The 26,194-nt window shown below is 37.1% G+C and overlaps 1 protein-coding gene across 3 annotated transcripts in view; it reads left to right on the forward strand.

Annotated features, from left to right (window-relative positions):
- PIK3C2A (phosphatidylinositol-4-phosphate 3-kinase catalytic subunit type 2 alpha) overlaps positions 1 to 26,154 on the forward strand; it is a 51,400-nt gene extending 25,246 nt beyond the window's left edge. For 2 of the 3 annotated variants that reach the window (XM_027737213.2, XM_027737214.2), the window contains 25 exons: positions 2,047 to 2,190; positions 4,175 to 4,217; positions 4,305 to 4,518; positions 4,602 to 4,724; positions 6,264 to 6,431; positions 8,618 to 8,726; positions 9,472 to 9,614; positions 10,143 to 10,331; positions 10,749 to 10,842; positions 11,107 to 11,201; positions 11,534 to 11,714; positions 12,297 to 12,401; positions 13,010 to 13,102; positions 13,431 to 13,560; positions 15,052 to 15,188; positions 15,607 to 15,776; positions 16,894 to 17,050; positions 17,465 to 17,574; positions 18,795 to 19,002; positions 20,816 to 20,940; positions 21,345 to 21,462; positions 21,555 to 21,636; positions 22,069 to 22,178; positions 22,417 to 22,542; positions 23,089 to 26,154. In XM_027737213.2, coding sequence (XP_027593014.1) covers positions 2,047 to 2,190; positions 4,175 to 4,217; positions 4,305 to 4,518; positions 4,602 to 4,724; positions 6,264 to 6,431; positions 8,618 to 8,726; positions 9,472 to 9,614; positions 10,143 to 10,331; positions 10,749 to 10,842; positions 11,107 to 11,201; positions 11,534 to 11,714; positions 12,297 to 12,401; positions 13,010 to 13,102; positions 13,431 to 13,560; positions 15,052 to 15,188; positions 15,607 to 15,776; positions 16,894 to 17,050; positions 17,465 to 17,574; positions 18,795 to 19,002; positions 20,816 to 20,940; positions 21,345 to 21,462; positions 21,555 to 21,636; positions 22,069 to 22,178; positions 22,417 to 22,542; positions 23,089 to 23,271 — 3,357 coding nt within the window. In that variant the 3' untranslated portion in view covers positions 23,272 to 26,154. The remainder of the gene's footprint in view (positions 1 to 2,046; positions 2,191 to 4,174; positions 4,218 to 4,304; positions 4,519 to 4,601; positions 4,725 to 6,263; positions 6,432 to 8,617; positions 8,727 to 9,471; positions 9,615 to 10,142; positions 10,332 to 10,748; positions 10,843 to 11,106; positions 11,202 to 11,533; positions 11,715 to 12,296; positions 12,402 to 13,009; positions 13,103 to 13,430; positions 13,561 to 15,051; positions 15,189 to 15,606; positions 15,777 to 16,893; positions 17,051 to 17,464; positions 17,575 to 18,794; positions 19,003 to 20,815; positions 20,941 to 21,344; positions 21,463 to 21,554; positions 21,637 to 22,068; positions 22,179 to 22,416; positions 22,543 to 23,088) is intronic. The other variant, XM_039382446.1, reaches the window with a different exon arrangement.
- Positions 26,155 to 26,194: the final 40 nt, after the last annotated feature.

Genomic DNA, 26,194 nt, shown 5'->3' on the forward strand with positions numbered 1-26,194 from the left:
ACTTATTCTTCATTATTTGATTAACTTGAAATACCCTGTCAAAAACATTGTCTATTTTGGTGTATGATAGGTAGCTTAACATGCTTGCATGTCAAGTAGTTTGGAGTGATTTCCCATATGCACAAGGTTATGGAAGTAACCTGCTTTTCTCATTTCCCAAAGGAGAAACCGCATTTAACTCCTGATAATAGTGTAACTTGGAGACTTAAATGCTTAAACATTAACCGTGTTTCTTAACCCGTTTCTGTAAGAGCAGTCTCGAAACTAATTACTTAATTGCAGTACTTTTCATTTCCACTATGTTTGTTTGCCTCTCCAGGAATGCAGGTCTGAACAAGCTGATGTCCACTATTCACATACACCCTTAATTTATTTAATTCCTTTGATGGTGATTCACCATATTCTCAAGGGTAGTTTTGAAGACAATCATTTTGTAGAAGAGGGAGCTGTTGCTGCTGCTTAATGGTGGTTTTGTTGCTTTGCTCCTGCAGCTGCTTCAGCTTGTTTGTTTTACTGTGATTTCACAGGCTGAGATGAGGAATGCAAAACATCTCAATTCAGACTTATGTTCTGCTCTTTCTACAGTCTTAGGATAGGAGATCTAGTTTGTAGATGGTGATGATTAGGTCCAAATATCAGCAGTTGCTGTATTTGAAATTTACTTCGTGAAATGAATTCCTGTACATGTTCAGTAGCTGAAGCTTCCTAATCAAAGTGAAAAAGCGTAAAGTAATCCATAAATAATTTGTACGTAGGCTTTGATTTCACATCATTGAACACTTTAAAAGTTATCAATTGTCTTCTTATTGAGATTGAAAGCGTGTGAGGAAAATAGCAATGGAAATTTTGTTCTTCATGACTCAAAGCAGCTGTTAACTTCAAAGTGTTAGCTTTGAAAGTACGACTTAAATATTTACAGTGTCCTTTGACTTCTGTGGTTGTTTTCTTACCAGGACAGTTAATTGTTGCCAGGAAACTCTCAATTCAAAAACTTTCTGATTCAAATGGCTTCTTTGCTATCCATTTGTAGGAAAGCCATGACAATATGTGTGAGAGGGTAGGGATTGGGAGTCAATTTACATCTTACCGAGAGGATATTGCACTAATAATCCTTCTTATTTAGTTGTAAGTGCTCAGAAGTAGTTGTGAAAGAAACATATACATTATGCTTTTTAAAAAGTGAAATGTTTTCATTTTCTACATGCGTTCTTTAAAATTGGGTGAAGACTTTTCTTACATTAAAAAACAAAACCCAAGAAACCTAGGATAATTTAGATTTAACTCGAGTGGATTTTCTGTTGGAAGAGTAGAAGGAAGAGAATGTTAGGAGCATCTCAACTTTGTCTTAAGTAGCCTACCAGCATATTCATTCTCTGATTAGAAGCTGATCTATTCCTTTCAATAAAGATTCATATTAAGCGTGCAACACCCCTTCCTTTCTTACCTACTCCTAGATGACAGTTTGCAGTTGCTTCATCTGGAAGAACCATTTAAATTAAATAGCATTTAAAGCAAAAGTTGCAACAAACTTTTTTCAGAAGTATGTTAAAGTGAAGTAAAAGAGATAAAGTTCCATTATGGAAGCAATACTGTAATGTAAGCAGTAGTAGTGTAAGTGTAATTTGAACCTATATGTTTGAGAAGACTCAAGTTGAAACACTGCTTCTTTAGAATTGCTTCCTCACACTAAGTGAATAGCCTTTTTTTAAACTACACTTTACTTTTACGCCGTGAGGGAATTTGAGCTTAGTGTCTCAATAGAAAATACTTGTTTGCCAACAGCTTAACAGAAAAATGGTTGGGAACCTCCTAGTGTTTCCTGGAATTTCATTCTAGAATCTATACTACTGTGTTTTTGGCATTCATAAGGAAGTTCTTGATACCGAGGTTTTTCTTTAATCAAATTGTTACACCACAGTTTAATGTAATTGAGATACACATCTCCTAGTGAAATTTTTGTGGCAATTCATTAAAAAAAAATTAAAGCTCTACTGGGTTACACAATTGTGATCAGATCAATCTGTTCTCTCATACATTCCTTATTAGAACCAGCATAAAGCAGTAGATCATGTAATTAAGACTGTCAGAAAAATCTGTTCTACATTGGATTGTGTAGAGACTCCTGCAATAACGGAATCAGTGAAGAAGCTAAGGAGGGCTGTTAATCTTCCAAGGACTAAAAATGCTGAGGTAAACTTTCACACTATAAACTGCATTTTGAGGTACTCTTTTTAACACTGATAAATAGTATTTCATGATCTTTGGTAGCTGGAAATATCAATAACAGTTCTGTCAGGATCGGGTTGGGCTTTTTTTGCTGGGTTTTATTTATTTATTTAACCTAATATTTTCTATTTATGTTGATGTTTCTCTGCTGTTAATGCCTTAATCACTTGCTTGTTGAATACTTTCCTTTTCTACATAGTGACTTTTTAAAAACTAGTTTTAAAGTACTGGTTTCTGGTTCTGTAACTAGAAACTTTTGTCAAAGCAAATGCCATTAAATCTGACCGAGGGGAACTGACAGCTAGATCATGCTCTTTAAAATCAGTGCAGTTATGCTAAGGAGCAATTTACATCATGCATTTTCCCAGTAGTGTTTAAATGACTAGCAATAGCATCTTAAAACTAACTGCTCATGCTCCTGCATTCCTGAGCATATGGACAAACCCAAAATCTCTCAAACAGCACAGAATTTGATGCTTATATAATGCAGCACCTTATAATGAATGATTCACTTGAGCAGAATTGGTCTCAAGTCAATAAATGGAGAAGTGTGCAAATAAAAAAAGCTAAAGAATCTTGTAATGCTGTTTCTGTTGTCCAGCTGCCTTATTAGAATGGCGATTCATGTGATGCTCTGTTCACTTCTGCCTTCATTGGTTCAGTGATGTATTTGTAGTACTGAGCAGAAGTCTTGCAAAGTGCACAGACAAATAAATATAGTTGTCCCAAGAACTAAAATTCTTGCAGGGAAATGCAGAAGACATTTAGAAAACAGTGGAATACAGCATGTAAAATATTTTTTCAACATTTGCTTTTTGATAGGAGAAAGCTGTAGAAATAATTAGATTACAGTGTAAAAATAACTCCCAAAAATAACACTATTCCACTAGAGTCTGAAATAGGTGGGATTTTATCAGTAAAACAGTGCCTTTTTTTTTTTTATGATGCACATTGGCTTACACAGTAACATGCATGAAGGCTTATAGGATTGCTTTCAGAAACAAAATTGCTTTAAAGACTGGAGACAGGTGCAACCAAACACTTTGAAAGATATTGTTTTTTTGTTTTTTTGTTTTTTAAGTAATTCCTTGTGGTTGGAAGAAGTGACCACATTTCTTATAAGAATGGGAAGTTTTTTTGTAGTTCAAACTGACTGTTGACAAGATCCTCAATAGTACACTAAAAGCATAAGGAGAGCTTGCTTTCTTCAGCAGCAGTTGTCGCAAACTTCTTAGACTTTCTCTGAGGTCTTAGGAGTTCACTGGGTTTTGATTTTAAATCACAGACTCAGTTTTCATTCAAAGCTTTAGTTTTATCAGGAGTTGAATTTGGCATGAAACCCTTCCTGATTAGAAGAGAGTCGAGACTAGACATTGCTGTGGTGTTGTATCATGTTTAGACTTCCATTTTAGCAGACCAAGAAGCAAACAAATATAGTCCAAAGTAACAGTACTTACTGTTCGGTTTTCTTAGTTGTTTAACATTTTTTTAATTCAGTAAATTTGCAGTAACTCTGCCAGCAAAAGATACCTTAACAAATGCCACAAACAGAACAGCTGTTCAGACGTCAATTACTCGGTAATAGAGCTAACAGCCTCTGCTTTCATCCGTAACAGCCCTGAGCAAGTTTTGTTTCTACCCGGAGAAGTTAGGGTATCCTGAGCAATATTCCAACGTACTGTGGCTTTTAGGAGTTCATAAGGAGTGTCAAAACAGTTGACTTGACAAAACATGAACTTTTGAACTTGATGAGTAGTTGCTGCACAATGTGAAAATTGTGATGCTGTCAGGTAACTCTTGAGGAGCTTTGAGTGAAAAGATGTGTTACATAAACCTAAATATGGGCCTAAGTCAGATATTTAATAATTTCTGTACGAGATGCTTAAGAGCAATGGAAAACTAGTATGGATTTCTCAGTATTGAAATTTGCTCTAACTTTACTGTCTAGGCGTCCTTAAAATGTGGTGATGACACTAGCAAGAGCTCACCTGGTGAGTAAAGTTCTTCAATTTTTATTCAAAAACTGCTCTCAGGTGGTCGCTTTAGGAAAAATGCATTAAAAATAAATTATAATTTAGGTTCACTGCAGCCTGAAAACCCTCTGAAAGTGAGTATAGACCAGTTAACAAGAGCAGTAGAAGCTCTTGTGCGACTCCACGTGAATTCCTGTAGCAGTTGTGCAGCAATTTCTCCAGAAGATGGTAAGAGTACCAAGGAAGCTTGTACTGCCACAGAACATCTCCAGTTCACAGTATTTGCTGCTCATGGAATTTCTTCTGGTTGGGTGTCAAAGTAAGTAATTTATTAATTGTAAAATTCCTCTCCTTTTATAGATTTTTTTTTTCTTGTTTAACTTATTTTTTTTCCTTGTCCAGTTATGAAAAATACTACTTGATTTGTTCTCTGACCCATAATGGAAAAGATCTGTTCAAACCTGTGCAGTCCAAGAAGGTTGGCACATACAAGAACTTCTTCTACTTGATTAAATGGGATGAACTGTAAGTGATTTTAGCATGTAAAAATTCAGTAAAATATTTTGGTTTAGCTAGTACCTACCCAGCTAGCTGCTGAATACGGTCATTCAAGCAACTCTTGGTTCTGATTCCATTTGAAGTGTCCAAAGAACAATGTGCAAGACTTACTGACCAAAATCAAATATTTTTCCAAATGGTATTTTGCTACTCATTTTGAAAGTGGGAATGGAAATGCTGGACAAGTGCCCTGTGCTAATGTGTTTGTAGTGCACAATTATAGGGAGTTGGGGAGGTTGTAACACTTTGTAATGGGAACAGGTTGTGCTGCTTAAAGAGGGATCATATAAGTCCTACTTAATTTATGTAAACGGAGGAGAAAAACTCACTTTTACTAACATTAATATTCAATTGGTTTTTGTTCCAAATACATTGTAACAACTTTATATCTGAATTCAAAAATCTGATTTAGTACTATTGCTATAAAGAGGGCAGATGCAGAAGTGCTTTAGAGTATCAGTCTGTAGCATAAGGGAATGTCCAGTTTGAGCTACTGAACTCCAGTTTCCCCAGGGTAGGGGAAGAGGGTAGAAAGGAGGAAGGAAGGGCATGCAGAGAAAAAATAGGGAGATAATGGCAGCTGGTATTTGATAACTGAGAGGGGAAAATTTTTCACTATCTCTGCACAGCTTACTCCCTCCTACTTGAGTTATCAGGCAGTCTGTCACAGCTGAAGCATCATGGGAGCTCCACTGTGCCCTATATCTACTCTCCTGACTGCTTTTAAAGGTCAGAGATAGACCCTGAGGAATACCCTGAAAGTTTACAGTGAACAAATTATTTCAAACCAGGAATGAGAGTTTCTAGAACACCTGCCTTCAGAGAATACTCCAACTACATTTTTTTCCCCGTGATGCAAGGGATTAATTGTCTGATCTTTTGCTTGCAAATGCCAGTGTATTACAGTGAAAGATCTGTTAGTTTACTTAAAAGCTGCTTACTGTAGTGCAGTATTTTATAGTGATATGCTACAGAGAAATCAAAGAGAACATTTTACGCAGTAAAAACAGTGTAAACAAAAATGAGGATTTGATGGCTCAGTGAGGTGTATATTCCTGAGCTGCTTTCTTTACAGATTTTGTACCACTTGATTTTAACTTTCAACACTTCTTAATAGATTCTTTCATTGTCAGCTGACCCTTTAAATCTGAATGATTAGGAGGTGGCTAACATGGAATTGTGTGTGTCCTCCTAGTGAGTAGAGCAGGAACACTGGTTGTGCTGAACAGGTCAGTTCTGTGTAAGAAATGGGACTTAACAGACAAAGATTAAAAACGATTGTTCCAAATCTGACTGCAGTGCAGAAGTACAATTTAACAGGTTTTACAAGCTATTGGGGAGGGAAATGGAGTGAAATATGATTGCATGGAAATTTACCACTTGTTCATCAATGTTAATTAACTTTTTGAAAGCAAGAGGCATAAATGGATTATATGGATAAGCCTGTAACTTACTAACAACTGCTTTTCTTCTAACTGACTTATTTTTAATACTTTTATTTTGTAGAATAATTTTCCCCATCCAGATTTCACAGTTGCCTCTGGAATCAGTCTTATGTCTGACTTTGTTTGGAATCCTAAATCAAAGTAGTGGGAGTTCCCCTGACTCAAATAAGCAGAGAAAGGGCCCAGAAATTTTGGGTCAGGTTTCTCTACCTCTCTTTGATTTTAGGCGGTAAGTATTCAAAACATGGGTAAGATTATTAATATGATTTGCTCTGTATAAAGCTTACTCCACTCCCATAACTATAGAAACTGCCTCTCTGGCACTGAATATAATAGGCCATGGTAAAGGTAAAATTGTAAACTATATTGTTACAGAAATAAAACCTTCCATTAAATAGGGAATAAAATACAGTCCTATGTTACAGGATTTCCATCGAACTGGCTGAAAAAAGTTACCTGCTGAAGGAAGTTTAATATTGTTTGGATTATTATGTCCCAGAATATTCTGAAATTATTCCTTTTGATTCAGAGCTGAATTTATTTTAAAAACTTAAAATAAAGGGATAATTAACAACTGTGTTAAACTTATTACGTAGTTCTAGTTTGAATTGGCTTTCCATCAAGTACAGCTGCTGGATCCTATTATACTTTTTTCACTAAGAATGAAAAGATTACTGTAACTTTCCCAGGCTAAGTGTTTCTGCACCGGTTCAAGTTTCCTTGTCCTTCAAACTTTCATTCCAAAGTGCATTCCAAAATGCTTATCACTTTGGTAGCTGCTCAGTGAGACATTAACCAATAGACTTGAACCACATATGCCAGAATTAGGCTTGATGTTGCAGGAGTGATCACACCAGTTCAAAATAGCTTCAGCATTTATGCTTATGATTTCCTATTTATCTGTGCTCTGACTTGTAGGTCTTACTGGAAGCTTAAATTGACCACCACGGCTGCAGAAAGACAGCCAAGTCTTTCCTGGAAAGTTACTGCTGTGCATTGCTTGTGTCTGTTTCATGTGCTTTATGTCCTCTGGTTCTAGGTTTGACTTTACTTGTCCTGCTTCCTCTTTTGTCTAGTAATGATTCCAACAGCTTGAGGGTCTTTAAGATTTTAGGATTTCCTTCATTGCAAAGATGGCCTGCAGCTGCTTTCAGTCTCTACTTGAAACTTGGATTTCTTTTCATAAATGATGTGTATTTCAAACTTCTGTTTAAATGTTGCATTTCAGTCTCCTATCTAAATACTACATCACACAGTATTTGAAAACATAGCTTTTGATTTGAATTGCAGATTTAGCTTGTCCTTCTGCTTCATGGTGTTGTCATAGTAGTTAGTTTTGGGAGAAAACTGGATTTTCTGTTTATGCAGAGCACTACAATAGAATGTGTTGTGCCAGAGTTCGCTCAGTGGCCTGTATGTAGCAGCTGCAGAGATGCTTAGTGGTCTAATCCACTTGCAGTCCATGTAAATTAAATTCAGACCTAGGTAAAGATACTACCGAAATATTTCAGTTACAGTTGAGAATAGCAGCAACAGCAAGCAGGAGCTAAAACTTGTAGCTAACTAAAATGTAGGAAGAATAAAAATGGTCACGTATGTGCTTTGAAAGAATTCACAGCCAAGTAAAAATCCCTTCAGCTGAAGTGTGTCTTAAGAGTGACTTAAAATGTCATTATTTGTAAATGAGACAGAAGGGTATGGCAAGTATATTAAACTGGAGAATTATTAAAAAGAACAAGCTGTTCAGTTGTGCTCTAGTGGCACGATTTAGTAGCTTTTATTGGCATAATAAGCTCCCAGTTAATCAATATTTACTTATAACAAACTGTTCTTTATTTGAAATACATATAAACCCTAAAACATCTTTCAAAATATACTTAAGGTTTGGTCTTCAAGCAGTCTTTTGAGACAGCATTTTGATTTTTAAAGACTGATAGAACATTTCTGTACCTAACATTCACCACTTAACTGATTTATGAGGTGTCCTCAGTTGTTCCCTACTACGATTGGAAATGGTATTAATATTGGAAATACAGTGGCAAATGGAAATGTCATTTGATATGCACTTGCAGAATCTGGTAATGTGGGAAGTCCAGGCAGATGGTAGTGTTTGTAATATTCATATGCCTGGACCTTTTCTCTGAGAAGGTAAGAAGTATGTGTGTGTGTGTGTGTGTGTTCAGTTTATTTGTCAGAGTCCAAAGTATTCCTTTTCTCACTTAAGGAACAGGCAGCACTTAATTTATCCGTGTCAGCTGTGTCAACACGGAACATTTTCCATTGCCTTTTCCGCCTAACGGTTGTGTGCAGCACTTAAAGAAGACATCCAGTGAAAATTAAAATAATTTGACAACTAATATCTTGGTGAAGTAAACAGATTGTGATACTAATACCTGTACATGTTTTTTTTCTCAGATTGTTAACTTCTGGGACAAAGCTCTTGCAAATGTGGACCTCATCACATCCGCATCATGCGCCAGGGATGGCCACTAAGAAAGGAAATATGGAAAGAATAGTATTGCAGGTTATACATAAATCTGACTTGCTCTGACTATGTGTTTTTTGAGTACTGTGACTTGTAAGTCTTACAAGAGTCGTAATAGATGAATGTTTTGGAGAGAGGGTAAATACTGCTAAGTCATATTTCAAAGCCAGTATAAAATAGTGATTACTTAACTGTAAGGGGAAAGAATAGAAAGCTCCTGGAAGTCCATACAAATCAGTAATTGAATAACTATTTTGAAATAAGAGAAATTGGAGGAACCTTGGCAGTACATCCTGTCAGTACTGGGAAAGAACATTTTTGACAGAAATCCATAGAAATGTGTGCTGAGAGTTGCCTAGACCTAAGCACTAGCAATTCCAGTTTCTTTACAGTATATAAGCACCTCTCTTTCTAAACTCAGAGTATGAATTTCTCTCCAAAGAGAAGGCGCCTTACTAGGCATGGCTTAGCAGTCCCAAAACATGGTCTGAGTTGCTGGTTGGGTTGAAACCACTGGTGTGAATTTGAATAGTTCTGTGATTAGTGTCCACTCTAAGCACTCTCACTTCTCTACTAAGGTGCTCCAACCACTGCATTGTGCAGCAACAGTTGTACATTTAAGGACCATGTAAAAGAATTGAGATGGAAAAAAACCTTCAGGAAACAGTATCTGAAGACTTACACATGTAGAACTAAAGAGTTCAGATGCCTGAGGCTGCTGGAAGAGCGAGCTTTCTCTACTATGCTTAAGGACTTGCATCATCTTTTTTTTTTTTATTTTCAGATTGACTTCCCATCCCATGCATTTGATATTGAATATAAAATTCCTGAACCTGCAAAGACTACTGTGCATCATTCCATAGAATCATTAGAAAAACCATTGAGAGAACGTCTCCTTGCCATTCTGTCCAAGGATAACACTATTGGGTATGTTCATCCCTTCTAGCTGTGGTCTCTTTGCACATGACAATTTGTGGCTAGTGTATGGAATGCTTATATATTCTTAAGTTTCTTTAATACTCTTTTTTTTAATATATATTGTGAAGACCTATAGAGACTTAAGAGATTGAATTAAACATCTGAAATAATGGTACTGACTTGAAGAATTTCCTTTTTTTTCATGGCTGGTGTTATAGTAGTCTCTTGTTACAAGATTGCTGCCCCTTTGGCTGCCTGTTACAGTTGTCTATTCCTGCTTGGCAGTTTCTGTTACAGGAGCAGTGGCTGTTCATGTGCCATGGAAGCTTTTCTAGCAGGCTTTCCTGCTCATCTGCACCAAACTGATATTAACATTTTGGTTTATTTTAGATTATACTAAAACTTAATCTTGTCCTGCCCAAATTATAACTTTTAACAACTGTTTCCTTAATTGTTTGAGGCTTTGACTTCTCATTTTGAGTTTTGCAGAGGAAATAACTATTTCAATGTTATTTCATTTTGTGCTTTTGTCTGCAGGCTGTCGAAAGAAGATAAAGAATTTCTGTGGGAGAAAAGACATTACTGTCATAGCCATACTAGTAGCCTACCAAAAATACTGGTTAGTGCACCTCACTGGGACTGGGCAAGTCTTCCAGAAATATATTCGTTACTTCAGAAGTGGCCTCCTTTATCACCCTTAGCTGCACTGGAACTACTTGATTCAAAGTAAGGAAAACAGTGTTAAATAAATTCTGTGTGTGTTGTTGAGCATTAAATGACTTCTCTTTGGTAGCAGATCCTGAATGGTGTTCTGTAGGAAAATATTGCTGAATTTCTTGTAGCAAAAGCTAAGTGTTCTTAAAATCTTAAGGAACGTGTACTTGCTTTATTGATGTAGGCTTGACCAAGTTATGTAGTGAAAGCACATGTTTAGGACAAGCACAGTAACCTCTCAAAACTTAGTGCTGATAGCGTGGCTCTATGTGGTTGCATCTTATGTGATGAAGGGCCTCACAGTTGTAGGTTTTTTTAAGCTGTTAAAGCCTTTATATTGATTCTTTTCTATCTACCTGATCTCAAAAAAAAAAAAAAAGTCCTATATGAACAGAGATAACTAAATATGGATTTGTGGTGACTTTCTAGGTTTGCTGATCAGGAAGTACGAAATACAGCTGTGAACTGGATGGAGTCATTAAGTGATGATGAGTTAACAGATTTCCTGCCTCAATTTGTACAGGTAAGAATTTCTGCCTACACAGAAGTTTAAATTTTTATTGCTCTTGAAAACCCAAAGGAATTGCTGATGACTAATAGCAGAAATGCAATTGCATGCCTCTAATAACTTTAATGCATAGTAGGGAAAACAGTTTGAGTAAGAAAAAATCACTTTGTGACTGTCTTAAAGATTTGTGGTGATTCTGCCTGTGCATTAGTCATAAAACCTCAGTCTTCATCTAGAATTAAATCCAGACCTGATTTATTTCATTTTCTTTGTATTTAGGCATTGAAGTATGAAACCTATCTCGACAGTGCTCTTGTGAAATTTCTTTTGGCTCGGGCACTGGGAAGCATTCGAATAGCACACTACCTGTACTGGTAAGAAGTTCTCTGTCCTGTTTTTCACAGACCAAAAGATTAATATTTCTGAAAAAAACCCCTTTGTAATACTAATATAACAATGACTGTTATCAGTGGTGATAATACAAACTGGACATCTTTTTGGGAGTTTTTTAATGAAAGAAAAGATAGTGCCTCTACGAAGCACAAACTTCTTGCCTTTTCCATCCTATATATATATATATATATATATGTATATCAGTAACTTCAGACATATGTGGAACTGATTCATTAAAATATTTTAATGTCTTAACATTGCATCATTTGCAGTATTTTCCTTAGGAAAATTTAACGTACATGCTTTATTTCAGGCTTCTTAAGGATACACTGTATGATACGAAGTTTGGTGTAAGGTATGAGCAAATTCTTGGAGCTTTTCTTTCGGTCTGTGGAAAAAGGCTGAGGGAAGAGTTGGAGAAGCAGACCAGGCTAGTGCAGCTCTTTGGAATGGTAGCAGAAAAAGTAAAGCAAACGAGTGGATCTGCTCGGCAGGTTTGTATATATTTTTAATATTCTTTAGGAAGATTAGACTGATTATACCCTCAAAACTAATCCATTCAATTGTCTTTTTAGTCTAAGTTCAAAATGTTATGTATAGTTTATAGGAAGATCTGTCAATCTATTGCTATGCATTTTAACAAATTAAAAGCGTAATGAATGTGATTTTTTTTGTCAAGTTTGTTGTCATCAGAAACATAAGATTGTGATACAATAGGACGGTTTGTGTATGCAATAAACTGGAAATTAATTTAAACCTATTACTGCTGAAGAGTGGTCCCATTATACAAAAGAATGGGGTATCTGTTTATGTGCTAATAATACAACTTAGTTTGATAGAGTGGGATGCTATCATCTACTTCAGTAAAAAAAACCACCAGAACGCCACGACATTGTGTGATTAGTGTTCTACTGCCAGACTTATGTATTTTTAATAGCTAAACCAGCAGTTGTAGTTCCTAGCATTCCTTTGACTCTAGAGTTAAAACACTTGTTTTAGGGTAACTTTGTTCAGAAGTTTTCTGTAGATGCTCTAGTTAGGAAAATATCAGCTGAATTTTCTTTTTTTTCCTGTAGGTTGCCTTGCAAAATGGTATGGAACGTGTGCAGTTATTTTTCTTGAAGAACAAATGCCGTTTGCCACTCAATCCCAGTCTTGTGGCAAAAGAGTTAAATATTAAGGTACTGCACATTCAGAATTCCAAAACCTTTTTGTAGAAATTAAATCTAGGCAAAGCTAGAATGTAGGAGAAGCAGGTAAATGATGTTTCCAGAACTCTGCAAGGTTTGACAGTATCTGCTCAACCACAGTCTTGATTATATCATCATGCATGACTGAAAACCTAAAGGTCTGTTAACGCTTGAACTAATCCTGTGTTGGAGAGACAGTTCATCTTGCTTTCCTTCTCTACTGTAACTATTAAATTATGAGTATGTACTTGAAAGCAGATAAATGAGGAAAAATACTGTGAAACACACACTTTTTTTTTTAATGTGTTTGTATCTTCTAGGTTTCAAAAAAAGCTACTAATAAAATATTTATTCATGTTTTATCCACTCTTCAAAATGTATAAAACATGACTGTGCAGTACTATTGGCTTTTGTACAAGAATGCAACAAATAACAGCCAAAGGACTCGTTATTCAAAGGAAGCACGTATTCACCACAATTGCAGTGTTAAAAGTCTGAATAGACACATTGTGTGTCAAACCTGCTTGTTGTCAGAATGTCTTGTTTTCTGGGCTAGCAGGAAGAGCCTTTTTGACTGTTAACACTAAATCTACTTGCAGGCATGTTCTTTCTTCAGCTCCAATGCAGTACCGCTGAAAGTTGCACTGATAAATGCAGACCCTCTGGGAGAAGAAATTAATGTGATGTTTAAGGTAGGCCTTATGTGTGTATTGGAGAAAAGAAGTTGAATGATAATCACTATTCCATTTCATTGCTATCAATTAACTTTGGCATAGACCAATAAGCTTAGTTTTTGGGAGTTTGCTCCTGTTTATGTAGAAACCAACATCTGAGCAGGTTGTAAAACGTAAGTCTATCACATGTGGAAGCTTAATTGTAGCCTGTCTTTTTAGCTGTGTAACTATGAGGAAGTAGCATAATGTATCACTTCCTAGAAATGTAAACCAATTAAAATCTGTGGTGTTCAGTTTTGCTGAAAGCATATTATGCCTCTAGTTAACTTTTATTTTTTCATTTAAGGTTGGAGAAGATCTGAGACAGGATATGTTGGCCTTGCAAATGATTAAGATCATGGATAAGATCTGGCTGCAAGAGGGACTGGATCTACGGATGGTTATCTTCAAGTGTCTCTCAACTGGAAAAGACCGAGGTGCAAAACCAGATGCTGCTTTTAATCTTTGCTCCCCCACTTCAATTTCCTGTCATGCTCATAGTGAAAAACTTCAGTGCAGAGGGGACCAAAGAACAGTTCCACTGCAAGGAACTTCAGTACTGGAGAGTATAATGTTAGATTGTTCTGAATTTCCTGATGGCTGAGTGGCACTTAAATGTGTCTCTTGAGCATTCTGTTGTCAGTGAACAGTGGTGCAAACACATAAATACAGTGATAAAAGCTGAGGTTTCTCTTGATGCTCTTATTGCAACACAAGAAAATAATGGGGCTATAGCAATCCTTATTCTGAAAGTTTAATTATGGTGAAAGAAATATTCCAATCAAAACCAAAATTCCAAAATATCTGGAATCTGCTGCAGTGGAGTCAGGGAGTATCATTCACGTACTGAAATGTGCAAAAAGAAGAAAAATTTAAAACACTCCCTGCCGTGCACACACACTATCCCCCAGAGTTAGTGTCGTATGCTGGTGAAAGTTCCTTGGCAATATGAGGCTGTCTCTTGGGTTTGAAAGTAGGTCACAGAACTCGAGTGTAAATACTGCCCTGCACCTTGAACATGCTTTTTTCTAGTTTTAGCTAATTCTCTAGAGTTAGCCAATAGAAACCAAAGATATTTAAGAGGATAAACAATAATTTAAATATTTCTTTGGTCAGATGCTAGAACAACATGACAAAAACTCTTGAATACATGGAAAAGTTGGAAATTTAGGTTGGCAAAACTAAGCAAAAAGCTTCTATTTATGCAAGACTTGCTTTTTAGAGAAACAGATGGCTTTCCCTCCTACTCTGAATGATGAATTGATCTGCATAGCATATTTTTTTCTTGCAGCTAATATTAGTGTGTCCCTAAAGTACTCGGAAGGATTAAAGTGGGAAAGTAAAGTGAATGTAAATTAGATTTACCTGTAGTAGCTCTTGCCAAGGTGGAAGTAAAATTCTGTTTATCAACTGAATGTTTTCCTTTTATGATTTAGCTATACAAATATTTTTAGTAAATTGTCTTCCCAAAATAAGACCACAGGTAAAGCTCACTGTCTGGTCTGTTTCAACATTTGACAGCAGTTTAAATTACTAGATGACCTCAGTGTCAGCTATGAGAAATGTCAGCATCAAAATATTTTGCAGTTACTGCTTATAGACCAATAATAGTTTATGTGGTAGAAAGCAGTTATTCAGAGTATAATTTATATGTTCATTCTAGCGACTGTAACTAATTGTAGTAAAGTAAGCTAAGTTGGATTGCTACATGTGTTTCATGGTTTGCTTTGTAACATAGTCTGTGAAATTGCTTAGTTGACTAATAGAATTATTTTTACATCTAACTGGGTTTTGAAGAGGTTAGTCTAAGATTATAAAATTTATCCTTGTCAAGAAAAGTTTCTACTGAATAATGGAAATGCAAGTATAACATATGCAGTATAACATAAGGAGATGGTTAAATACACTTTGTTGTGTTTTATATAAAGGCATGGTAGAGCTTGTTCCTGCTTCAGATACACTTAGGAAAATTCAAGTGGAATATGGAGTGACAGGTTCTTTTAAAGACAAACCTCTGGCAGAATGGTTGCGAAAGTATAACCCTACAGAGGAGGAATATGAAAAGGTAACTTATCTCAGCGTTGTTCTTATTCAAAGATCTTTTAAAAGGAATAAATACCAACTTATGAAAGAATGAAGTTCATATTTCAGGTCTTCCATTGGAATTTGTTTTGTATATTTAAGAAACACATTGGAAATACAAGTCTTGTACCCTTTTCTTTGCCAACATAGTTTTGTGATTTGACTTCAACTCTTTTTCATTTATATAAAAAGCAAAATGATAATTTTTGCTGAAGAGTGTGATTTCTGAAGATTTTTGCAAACCTATCTGTTTAAAGAACAGTATTTGGGGAAAAAGCAGATTTTAGGGCCTGTCTTGCCTGGCTTGAATTTTACACTCATCAAGATTGATAGTTTAATGCATGAATTATACTTTCCCACTGATATTTGATCTCAATTCACTTTTTTCCTCTCCCTCCCAGGCTTCAGAAAACTTCATTTACTCCTGTGCAGGATGCTGTGTAGCTACTTATGTACTGGGAATTTGTGACCGCCACAATGACAACATAATGCTCCGAAACACTGGGCACATGTTTCACATTGACTTCGGAAAATTTTTGGGACATGCACAAATGTTTGGTAGCTTTAAAAGGTATTTTCTGGTTTTAAGCAATCTAGAGAATGAAGTGATGTTTTTAGTTTCCTTTTATAAGCGTTATAATTCCAAGCATTCTCTTTTAAATTCCTGTTATTTGCTGTACTCATTATGAAGCCAATATCTTCCAGTTTAACCAGAGAGTTTCCAAAACTCATTTGAACTTAAACATACAGAATTAATTTGGAAAAGGCTCCAGTTTCCTATTTCCATATTCTGATCTCTGGAACTGTTTTAAGGCAAAGCACACAGGCATAACGTTCAAATAAAATTACTGTTCTAGCTACTGGTAGATCAACATAAGAGATTTGGTCTCCTAAACATGATTTAAATTTGGTGCTTCCAAACTGCACTCACTTTTTAAGAACCTTGTGCTATACACAACTGACAGATTTCAGTGGCGATTTCTTTCCCAGTCATGGAAGCCAAGTATTTTGGTACAGAAAAAGATTAATATAACTTTTTATTGATATTTTGGAGTCTTACTTCTAACACAGATCTTGGTGTTATACTTTTCCAGAAATATTGGATAAAGCTGTAGTGTAGTTTGATCTTGATAGCTATTGTCATGCCATGTATGTATTGCATGCCTGTGAGGTGAACTTTACCAATGGCTGAGAAACTGAGTGTCAGAACCTTTACATCATCTGAATATGAGTGTGAAACAATTGAAAGCAGACTCTGGATCATAAGAACAGTAGTGAATGTCAAGATTATGGAAAAGAGTGAACAGCAAATCTGTATTGACTAATCCTCTGTGTAGGGGAAGATAATCTATATCCAGGATAGAGGAGTTATGTTTTAGTCTGGTGATAATATAGTCATTAGATTTGTTTAAATATGTTATGGCTTCCAGAAATGAGGGAGGGAAGGCATTGTAAGGTAACCTGGCCTCCAAGTGTTGATCCAGATCTACTGTAGGTCCAGTACCATGTGAATGTGCCGGGTAACCTGAGGTAGCACGAGGGAGCTGAACCCAATTCAAAAACGTGAAATGGCATTAATGGAATATTTAATATCATTACTCCAGGGTGGAGGTGGAGGAGGGGAGGAAGCACATGACAAGGAATAGCCCTTATAATTAACTTAGGAATTCTCTGTGCTTTTTGAACAGGGATCGAGCTCCGTTTGTGCTCACGTCGGATATGGCTTATGTCATCAATGGTGGGGAAAAACCCACCATCCGCTTTCAGTTGTTTGTGGATCTCTGCTGCCAAGCTTACAACTTGATAAGAAAGCACGCAAGCCTCTTCCTTAACCTACTTTCATTGGTAATCATTTTTCAAATTCAATTGAAACTTGATAGATCTGTCATGCTGGGTTGTATTAAATGCTATTTATGCTGCAGAAACTCTTAATGTATGCTTTTAAAAGCCAGAAACATTCAATCTGCTTTTTGGGAAGGTTTATTTGCAAATTTTTAAGCTTTTTTACTGCCTACCTCTTTCCTGAAGATTTAAAACCAAGATGATACCATGAATGACACTGCGTAGTGTTTTTAACTGCTTTTAATTCAGCAGAAGTGGTGAATAACTGCTGTTATAAAAGTAACTGTTTGCTATCACTGTTTGAATTTGGCAATTTAGTGCATCTACAAATGAATTTGAGAGTCTAAGTTTTAATCATTTCACTATAAAAGCATGTTGTTTCATTTCATTAAAACTGTAAATTTTAATTTCCTGCAGATGCTTTCTTCTGGGTTACCAGAGCTAAGTGGGGTTCAGGATTTGAAGTATGTCCAGGATGCTCTCCAGCCCCAAACAACAGATGCAGAAGCCACCATTTTCTTTACAAGGTACTGGATAAAATGAAAACTAAAATATCTCCCAGCATCATTCTCTTAATGGGAGGTTTCTGCTATGAAAAAAACATATGAAGGATGTTTACAAACATGTCTGTAGAAGTCCAATAGTTACACTGTACAATCATAAAATATCAGTTAACTAAGTAAGATCAGTTTCATATAAGACTAATGCTTGTGGTAAAAGACTTTGCTGTCTTTAGGAGTAACCTAAAACCTGGCTGTTTGAGACTTGCATTTTGAATACATCCTAATTTTTTTAATAGGAGTGTATATGATGTAATGCATTGTAAAGAAGTTCTCTCTTGGAGAAGTGCTTTTGCACACTGGGGAGAGAGGGATGATGTTCCAGTGTCATGGGTGGGGGTGTGCATATAGTATAACTGAGTAGTTGCTGTGTGTTAGAAAATGTGTTACTGTACTTCACTTTAAATGTACAGGGGAAACTGCCATAGTATGCATGCAACTTAAAATTGCAGAACAGTTTGGGTTGGAAGGGACCATTAAAGGCCATCCAGACTAATTCCCCTGCAATGAGCAGGGGCATCCTCAACTACATGAGGTTCCTCAGAGCCCTGTCCAACCTGGGCTTGAACGTTTCCAGATGTGGGACATCTACCACCTCTCTGGGCAACCTGTTCTGGTGTTTCACCCCACTTGCTGTAAAAAAATTTCTTCCTTACATAGAATCTAAATCTACCCTCACATAGTTTACCCCTTGTCCTCTTGCAACAGCTCCTGCTAACAAGTTTGTCCCCATCTTTTGTATAAACTCCCTTTAAGTACTGCAGAGCCACAATAAGGTCTCCCTGGAGCCTTCTCTTCTGCAGTCTGAGCAACTCCCACTCTCTGACTGTTCTTATGGGAGAAGTGTTTTATCCCTCTGATAATTTTTGCAGCTTTCTCCTGGACATGATCCAAGAAGTCCATGTCTTTCCTGTCCTCAGGGCTCCAGAGCTGGATGCAGTACTCTAGGCTTTTTAGCAAGTCTGGAAAGCCTTCACTTCTTGGATAAAACGTATTCCAAAGTTTGGATACTGAATCTTCTATCAAATGTTGATATGATGCTATTTATATAGTCCATTGATCACACATACTTTAAAAATGTTTTCTTTGTCAGTAAGAAATTGGGGGGTGTTGTTCTTAGACTTCAGTCTGGTTTATTGACAGAACCCCTTTTGTGTGTTTTGATGTTGTTTGTTTGTTTTTTCTAGGCTGATTGAATCCAGTCTGGGAAGTGTTGCCACAAAGTTTAATTTCTTCATTCACAATCTGGCTCAGCTGCGTTTCTCAGGTTTACCTTCTAATGATGAACCCATCCTCTCATTTTCTGCTAAAACCTATTCTCTTAAACAAGACGGCAGAATCAAACAAGTGTCTGTGTTTACGTATCAGAAGAGATACAACCCAGATAAACATTATGTAAGTATGTGGAGTCTGTTTCCACTCAGTGAAGATACTGTTGTATTTTCTTCCAAAACACAGCAGAGGCAGTTGACCAAAACCGTCCAAGAGATATTCCACAGCATAAATTGTCACACTCAGCGATTAAAAACTGGGGATAGAGCAAGAAAGCAGGGGACAGGAGGGTGTTGTCATCCAAGGTGGCTGTTTGGGAACTGGCTAAGCATGGGTCTGCTTGTGGGAGGTGGCGAGACGTTTTCTTTGCGTCACCTTCCCTCCCAAGGACTGTCTTTATCTCAGCCCACGGGTCTTCTTGCTTTTGGTCTTCTTCTCCCTTCTGTCCCACTGGTTAGGGAGTGAGACTGAGCAAGCAGCTGTGTGGGTGCTCAGCTGCTGGCTAGGGTAAACCAGCCACAGGAGTGCTAGAGTAGAGAGTGGGTTTTTTAGCATCCCATAATATTCTTCAAAATGAAAACACCTCTTGAAAAGGATCTAGAAGGAAGTAGAAAGGACAGAAGTAGTGTTGGTGGAGATTATTTTAAAATATGGGAATTTGAGTCATGTTTATGGGCTTATGTAGCCACCTTCTGTAAAATGGCTCCTTCCTGAGTAGGAGTCTTTAAGTCAAGCACTCTGTTTTTGGTCTGACCTTCCATTAAAGTTGTATTTGTTCCTCTTAAGTAAAAGCATCATTTCCTGTACTAATGCACCTACATTCCTGTCAGCCTTACAAGGGGCAGAAAGCATTGCAGTTTGCCCTCAGGGTTTTTATAGCCCTTGGTTGCATTTTAAGATTTAATATTTGTATTCCTGTGCAGATGTGCAACTCTCTTCAATGATTTTTTTGTACTGTTTTATTTATGTGCTGCTATTTGCTGGGCTGGAATAATCAGCTCAAGTTATATTTTCCTGAAGTTTTTTAAGAAGTGAGCTCTAGTGATAGATGCAAATGTACATCTCTTTCCAAGTTGTATTTGCTGTAAATGTCTTAATCTGGTAAGACACCATCTAGGGAAGGTAGAGCAAATCTGAAATATGCTGGAAGTGAAGAAGAGCTTTGTGCTGAATCACTGTATAATAAATGTATTTGAGTACTTCTAGTCTAAGCCAAAACAGCCTCTTACCTTCCAGGAAGCTGTTAAGGCAGTCTAGGTTCTGTCTAGATTTTTAAAGTTAAATTATACATTGTACATTGAACTCATCTGCCCATAAAATGACTCCACTGTGCAGCTTCTCAACCTTCATTTCCTTCTACGAAAGTGAATAACTGTATCCTGGGACTGCACCCTGGTATTTTTAAAAATTCTTTTTGTATAAATGCAGTACACTTGCATCTGCCCACAAAATTATCACTTTAGAAGTGGAATCTTTTGGAATCTTGAGGGAATTAAATTGAAAAAAACTACGTTTGAAGGGTTCTGTGGTAGTCCTGGTCCCACAGATACGTGTTTCCATGTAATCCTGCACCGATGTAACATTTTGTATACCTGTACCATAGGTGTATGGTATGACCTTACAATAAGGCTTAAAAGGGAGAGTGGCTCTCTTAAAAGAGAGCTTAGCCTTAAATACCTTCATCCTCCTGTCAGCTGTGGATCTACATTATAGGAAGATCATGGAATATTACTTTGCATTATGGGCTATTTATAATTCTAACTCCACTATAAAATGCAAACGCTGGGCTGTGGGATATAATAACAGGATATGTATTCAGGAGAAGGATTACCACAGGAGAAAGAGTTGATTGTTAAGAAAATTATATTGTTAAGTCAGTTCTATAATATTGTTATATAAACTACTTTTATCTTTGTGGTTTTTGTGTTTTGGGCAGATCTATGTAGTGAGAGTTTTGAGAGAAGGGCAAGTTGAGCCAACATTTGTCTTCCGAACATTTGATGAGTTCCAGGAGCTCCACAACAAACTTGGCATTCTCTTTCCTCTTTGGAAGTTACCAGGGTATGTTCCTAACTCACTCATCACTATTATAAAAGCAACAAAACTGCTCCCAGCTGGGTGGAGGAAGAAATTGCTTGAAATGAAGACAAAACTGCTGAGGGGCAAATTAAGACTTCAGAGTTGGCAATTAAGGGAGGAAACAGTTGTCTCCAAGTTTTAAGGAGAGGAGCCAGAGAAGCATCTCAGTGTTTTGGGTCTGTGTGTCATATCACATATAACAATTGTCTATAAATATTTCCTTGCCTTTTTGTAGTGTCATAACCTGTTGGCATGCTGTGTTCCCGCTCCTCATTGGCAGAAAATAAAATGGATGTCAGCATTTCAGGATGGAAACAACAATGAAATCAAACTGTACTTGCTTCTGATAAATTAACTGACAACCCAATTTCACTCTTCTCTTGTAGCTTTCCTAATAAGATGGTTCTGGGAAGAACACATATAAAAGATGTAGCAGCTAAAAGAAAAGTGGAGCTCAACAGCTACATACAGAGCCTGATGAACAGCTCTTCAGAGGTGGCAGAAGTGAGTAGAAATAATTGAAATGAAATGCAAGTTTTCAGGTTTTGATGCTTTTTAACACTTAAACTAATATGTAACATTTCTTCCAAATTTAGTGTGATCTTGTTTATACTTTTTTCCATCCATTACTTCGTGATGACAAAGTGGAAGGAATAGATGGAATAGCCAGACCTACAGGTAGGTAATGTTTGGGCGGGGGCTGGTTTATAAATTGTATAACACCTTTACAATGTGAATTTTTTAAATCTGGTTTAGTTAACTATAGTTTTCCCTCATTAGAAAATGCATCACTGTCTGTCCAACTGTGCCTGCATACAGTTTCAAGGAAATACATACCAAAAATTGCAACAATATATGTGATCACTTGGAGTTGTTCATGGCTTGACCAAATTATTCAGGTTTTCATTCTGAACCTTGAAGCTGGTTCTTGCAAGAGAACGCAAAAAATCTTTAAAACCTATAGCCTTGCCCATATTAGGGAACTAGAAATAAAGTCAGAAACGGAGCTTGGTGTAAGGCTTATATTTTTTCCCATATGTAGTAATCGAGTGTAGCACTGATGAAAAACATACAAATATTACAGAAGAAATAATTGTCTTATTTTTTCAGATACAAGTCCATCAAGTCCTACCTCAGGCAAAGTGGGAGGAGAAGTGAAGCTGTCCATATCCTACAGAAATAGCACTCTATTTATCATGGTGATGCACATCAAAGACCTGGTAAGTACAGATGCTGCACTTGCTGCCAAAAACTGGTTCCATTTGTCAATTACCATCTTGACTTAGTTCCACCATTTCTGCATCAGTCTTTCTCTCTCCCTCCAAATTTTCCAAGTGCCAGCTTGATTAATTGCTGCTTTTGATTAGCTTGATTGGAAAGTCTAGATACTTGAAAATAAATATGCAATTAGTTATGCACTAATTAGTTTTCTAACTTGTCTTGTTTATTTGACTGTAGGTTACAGAAGATGGTGCAGATCCAAATCCCTATGTAAAAACATACTTACTTCCAGACACGCACAAAACATCCAAACGCAAAACCAAAATCTCCCGGAAGACAAGAAACCCAACTTTCAATGAAATGGTAAGTTAAAATGTATGTAGTAACTCCCTATGGTTTGCTATTATCTCTTATTCTAAGCAGTAATTAAATATTGTCTAAAAAAAAAAAAATCTGTGAAGATATAGAAATGGAAAAGAAAAAGGAACTGTTTTGAAAAACTTTGTGCCCTGTTTAAAATAAGACAAAGCAACTGAGTAGGTCAGTGTGCTGTGACAAGTAGGTAGAAATTTCTCAGACTGACTGAGGAGAGATGGGGAGAAGGAAAGGAATCTTAAAACTAAAGACCTCCCTTGCCCTGGATTCACTGGCTCATGATGTGGAGAAAAAATGAATTCAGAAGTCTTGGTATGTAAACTGTACTTCAGTCAAAAAACACTAGTCCTTCTAAACACTTAACACTGGGAGCACAAAATAAAATAGGGATGTATTTCAGCCCATTCTCTGAGAAACAGATGTACTGAATGGTCATAATGTGCAGTTAAGACACCTGTCAGTGGCTGGCAGTCAGAAAAAAAGGGCAATCTGTGTAACATATAACCAAAAAATTCTTGACTTGTTACCTTCTAGCTCGTGTACAGTGGATATAGCATGGAGACTCTGAAACAGAGAGAACTTCAGTTAAGCGTGCTCAGTGCAGAATCGTTACGTGAGAACTTTTTCTTGGGTGGAATTACACTCCCACTAAAGGACTTCAACTTGAGCAAGGAGACTGTTAACTGGTATCGACTAACTGCTGTACCCTATCTGTGAACTCATTTCTACACCTGAGTAAGACCAGAACAGTTGTATTCACTTGTGCTTTGCGCATCTTCCTACTTGAAGATAACTTGTACATCTTAAATTTCAAGACTCTCCATTTCAACAGACACGTTGGACCAATGTTCATGTAGCCTAATCTGGAGGACTTCTAGAAAACCTGGTTTATGCTCATGTGATGTTACCAAGGCATCATTTTAAATGTTTAAGAGCTGTGGGTAAAGGAAGGGGTTTTTAAACCATCCACGAAAGCGAGATGAACAGTTTGACCATGCTGGTTGGTTGAACCGTACCTTAATCTTTAGGCCTGTGGATATAGTGCATTTTTGCTTTTAATTTGTTACCGCTGTTGTGTCATCCATGGCATGATGCTGGAGAACATCAAAGAAATTGCATATTTTAGGATTACATCCCCACTACTAACTAGGTATCACAGAAGCAGCGACAGGTAAAAATCTTGGTGGCTTCACACAGACCTGTAGAAATGAAGGTTGAAGGGCTGGAAAAATTCCTTAGCATTGCATATAATCCCAGATTCATGCTTCTCTAAGATTTATTGGAGTGAGTGCCAATAATGGAAGTTGTAAATAATGGTGCCTTATAATTCAAATGCTTCTCTTTTACCTCATTTCTGGTATTTAAATATGTATACATATTAACTTTCAGCTCCTTATAAAGGGGTGACATTCTCATATTTGATACCTTGCAGGTCCTACTGGAAGTCTTTTCCTAAAATGTGTTATTTACAGGTAACATCACTTACACTGATCTTCATAAATAGTTCAACTTAGATACATTTTTTTCTGCCCATGATCTCCAGAAATTGAATGAAGACTGGCTGAATGTGGTACCGTAGGAAATGTGCCCAGCTTCTCAGTGGCTTTTTGGTTGTAATTCCCAGAACTTTTAAATACTGCAGTGATTAAGTGTGAAACACATTTAAACACTAACCCGAAGTGGCATTTGCACCTTTACCTCCTGATAAAGGATGGCCTCTAGTTGAAAAGCACCGCTGCTGGATGAATTGCAGGCCAGAAATGAGTTGTGTTAAGTGAGCTTTGAGAGAGGAACTGGACTGCTTTTTTTTCTTTAACAGTTCTCAGCAATACTGTTTTTCACTCCCAGTAAGAACTACTTCCATTAAAATACTTCATTCCAAGAAGCATTAGATTTGAACTACGTTGTGACAGCAGAGTGCAAATGTCACTATCTCCTGTTAATACCACTGGTTGCTTAATAGGTGTTTCTGCACTACAGGTGTCGCCTTTTTGTTCACCTTATTCGGGGTTTAGGTTGTTCACGTTCTGTCTAAACAAAGCTATAAAGTTGCACAGTCTTCTTTAGTACAAAATCTTGAAGCGAACTTTGAAAGTGAAATATGCAACTATGAACAAAGACACAATATGGGGAAAGCCTTCTATCTACCCGACACTAAAAACCTCTTTTATAATCCGAATTTCCTTCCCCTGCTACTGACCAATCTCCCTTCAATACAGAAGAGAGAAGTAAACTTGAATCTCCTGGTGCCTAAACTATTCACGGTCCAATTTCGTAGTAATTATTACAATTAAAAAGCTAATGCTATCTTGAATGTTAGAAACTGGGCCAATACTAATGGGCGCTTACAAATCCCAGTTGTAGTAGGCATCTTCCGCATATTTTTCATTTAGTATTTAGCCTGTAAATAATAAACTGTATAACTAACTAGATATATTTCCTGCTCACTTGATGCTTTTGAGACTTACTCCATTCCATCATTAGAATCACAAGTCACTTAAAACACAGGAAAGTAGACTACTGTTTTTGTGAAACGTTCCATTGTGAAATAAAATGAAAGCAATATGGACTGCCTTTTTCGCAGTTTGCTATTAAAGCACAGTGTCTTACAGCACAAAATACAATTAAACTAAAATCATTTATAAAATGATTTGCAGTTTTAACAGTTGTCTGGACTGAAAAAAAAAGTGTAGTACTGTATTATTGTTAGCACATGTCCTGACTTCTGATTTAATCTTCTTCATAGCTTAACTCATTTTGTGCCTTTCCCTTCCTTTTCAAAATAGTCACTGGCTGGAGCTTTCTATGGTCATGGATTTTATGTTGTCTATGGGATCTAGCCTTGGCCTCTCCTCATGTGTAGAGGACCAGCACCAAGCTTGCACCTCTTTGCACTATTCTCAGTTAAGAAAAAAAATCTGATTGTTGCAATAAGAATTTACCGTGCTACATACAAAACCCAAGATGGATGTGAAAGAGGGAAATATTTGATTGGGATGGAATTTACCAGTATACTAAGTAGCTTGAGAAATGTAGTTTTAACAGCTTTTTGTACCTTGTTACGTGAAAAGAAAAAAAAAATCTTTTATGCACCGTTTGACCTGCAGCCAGAAGTGTAATTGTCCGTACAGACCTTGTGTTGGTATCCGAGAGCAGCAGCTTGCGCTAGGACCTCCTTCCTTTACTAACCTACAACTTTGCACTGAACTTTTTATTACTGCCTTTGTACGACCTTACAGCTGCCTGTCTCCGGACGCATGTGCGATCTCTGGTAAACGCTCTTTTCTCTATTTTTACAAGTGTTAGGGTTGTGTAGAGACCCCCGTCACCTGCCTTAACGCCGGGGCTCCCCCGGGGCGCGCCGTGTCCCCCCTTCCCGAGCGCTGCTCGCCGGGAGCCCGTCCCTGAGGCGGTGCTGGGGGTGAGGGAGGGCAGCGAGAGCGGGCGGGGCGCCGCCCTCTGTCTGTGTATCTCTAAGAACCAAATACTTTTAACTAAGCGGTAATAAAGATGTACAATGTCGCCCCCGCGCCGTGCGGCGGGTTCAATGTGACTCCGTAACTCTCCTGTAAGTACATTAAACACTATTCTGGAATAAAACCCAACGCGTGTCCTGCTCTGTGCGGGCGGGGCTGGGAGG

The sequence above is a fragment of the Pipra filicauda genome, unplaced genomic scaffold (genome assembly GCF_003945595.2).
Source record: "Pipra filicauda isolate LSUMZ 115617 unplaced genomic scaffold, ASM394559v2 scaffold26_size5592650_pilon, whole genome shotgun sequence".
Lineage (NCBI taxonomy): Eukaryota > Metazoa > Chordata > Aves > Passeriformes > Pipridae > Pipra > Pipra filicauda.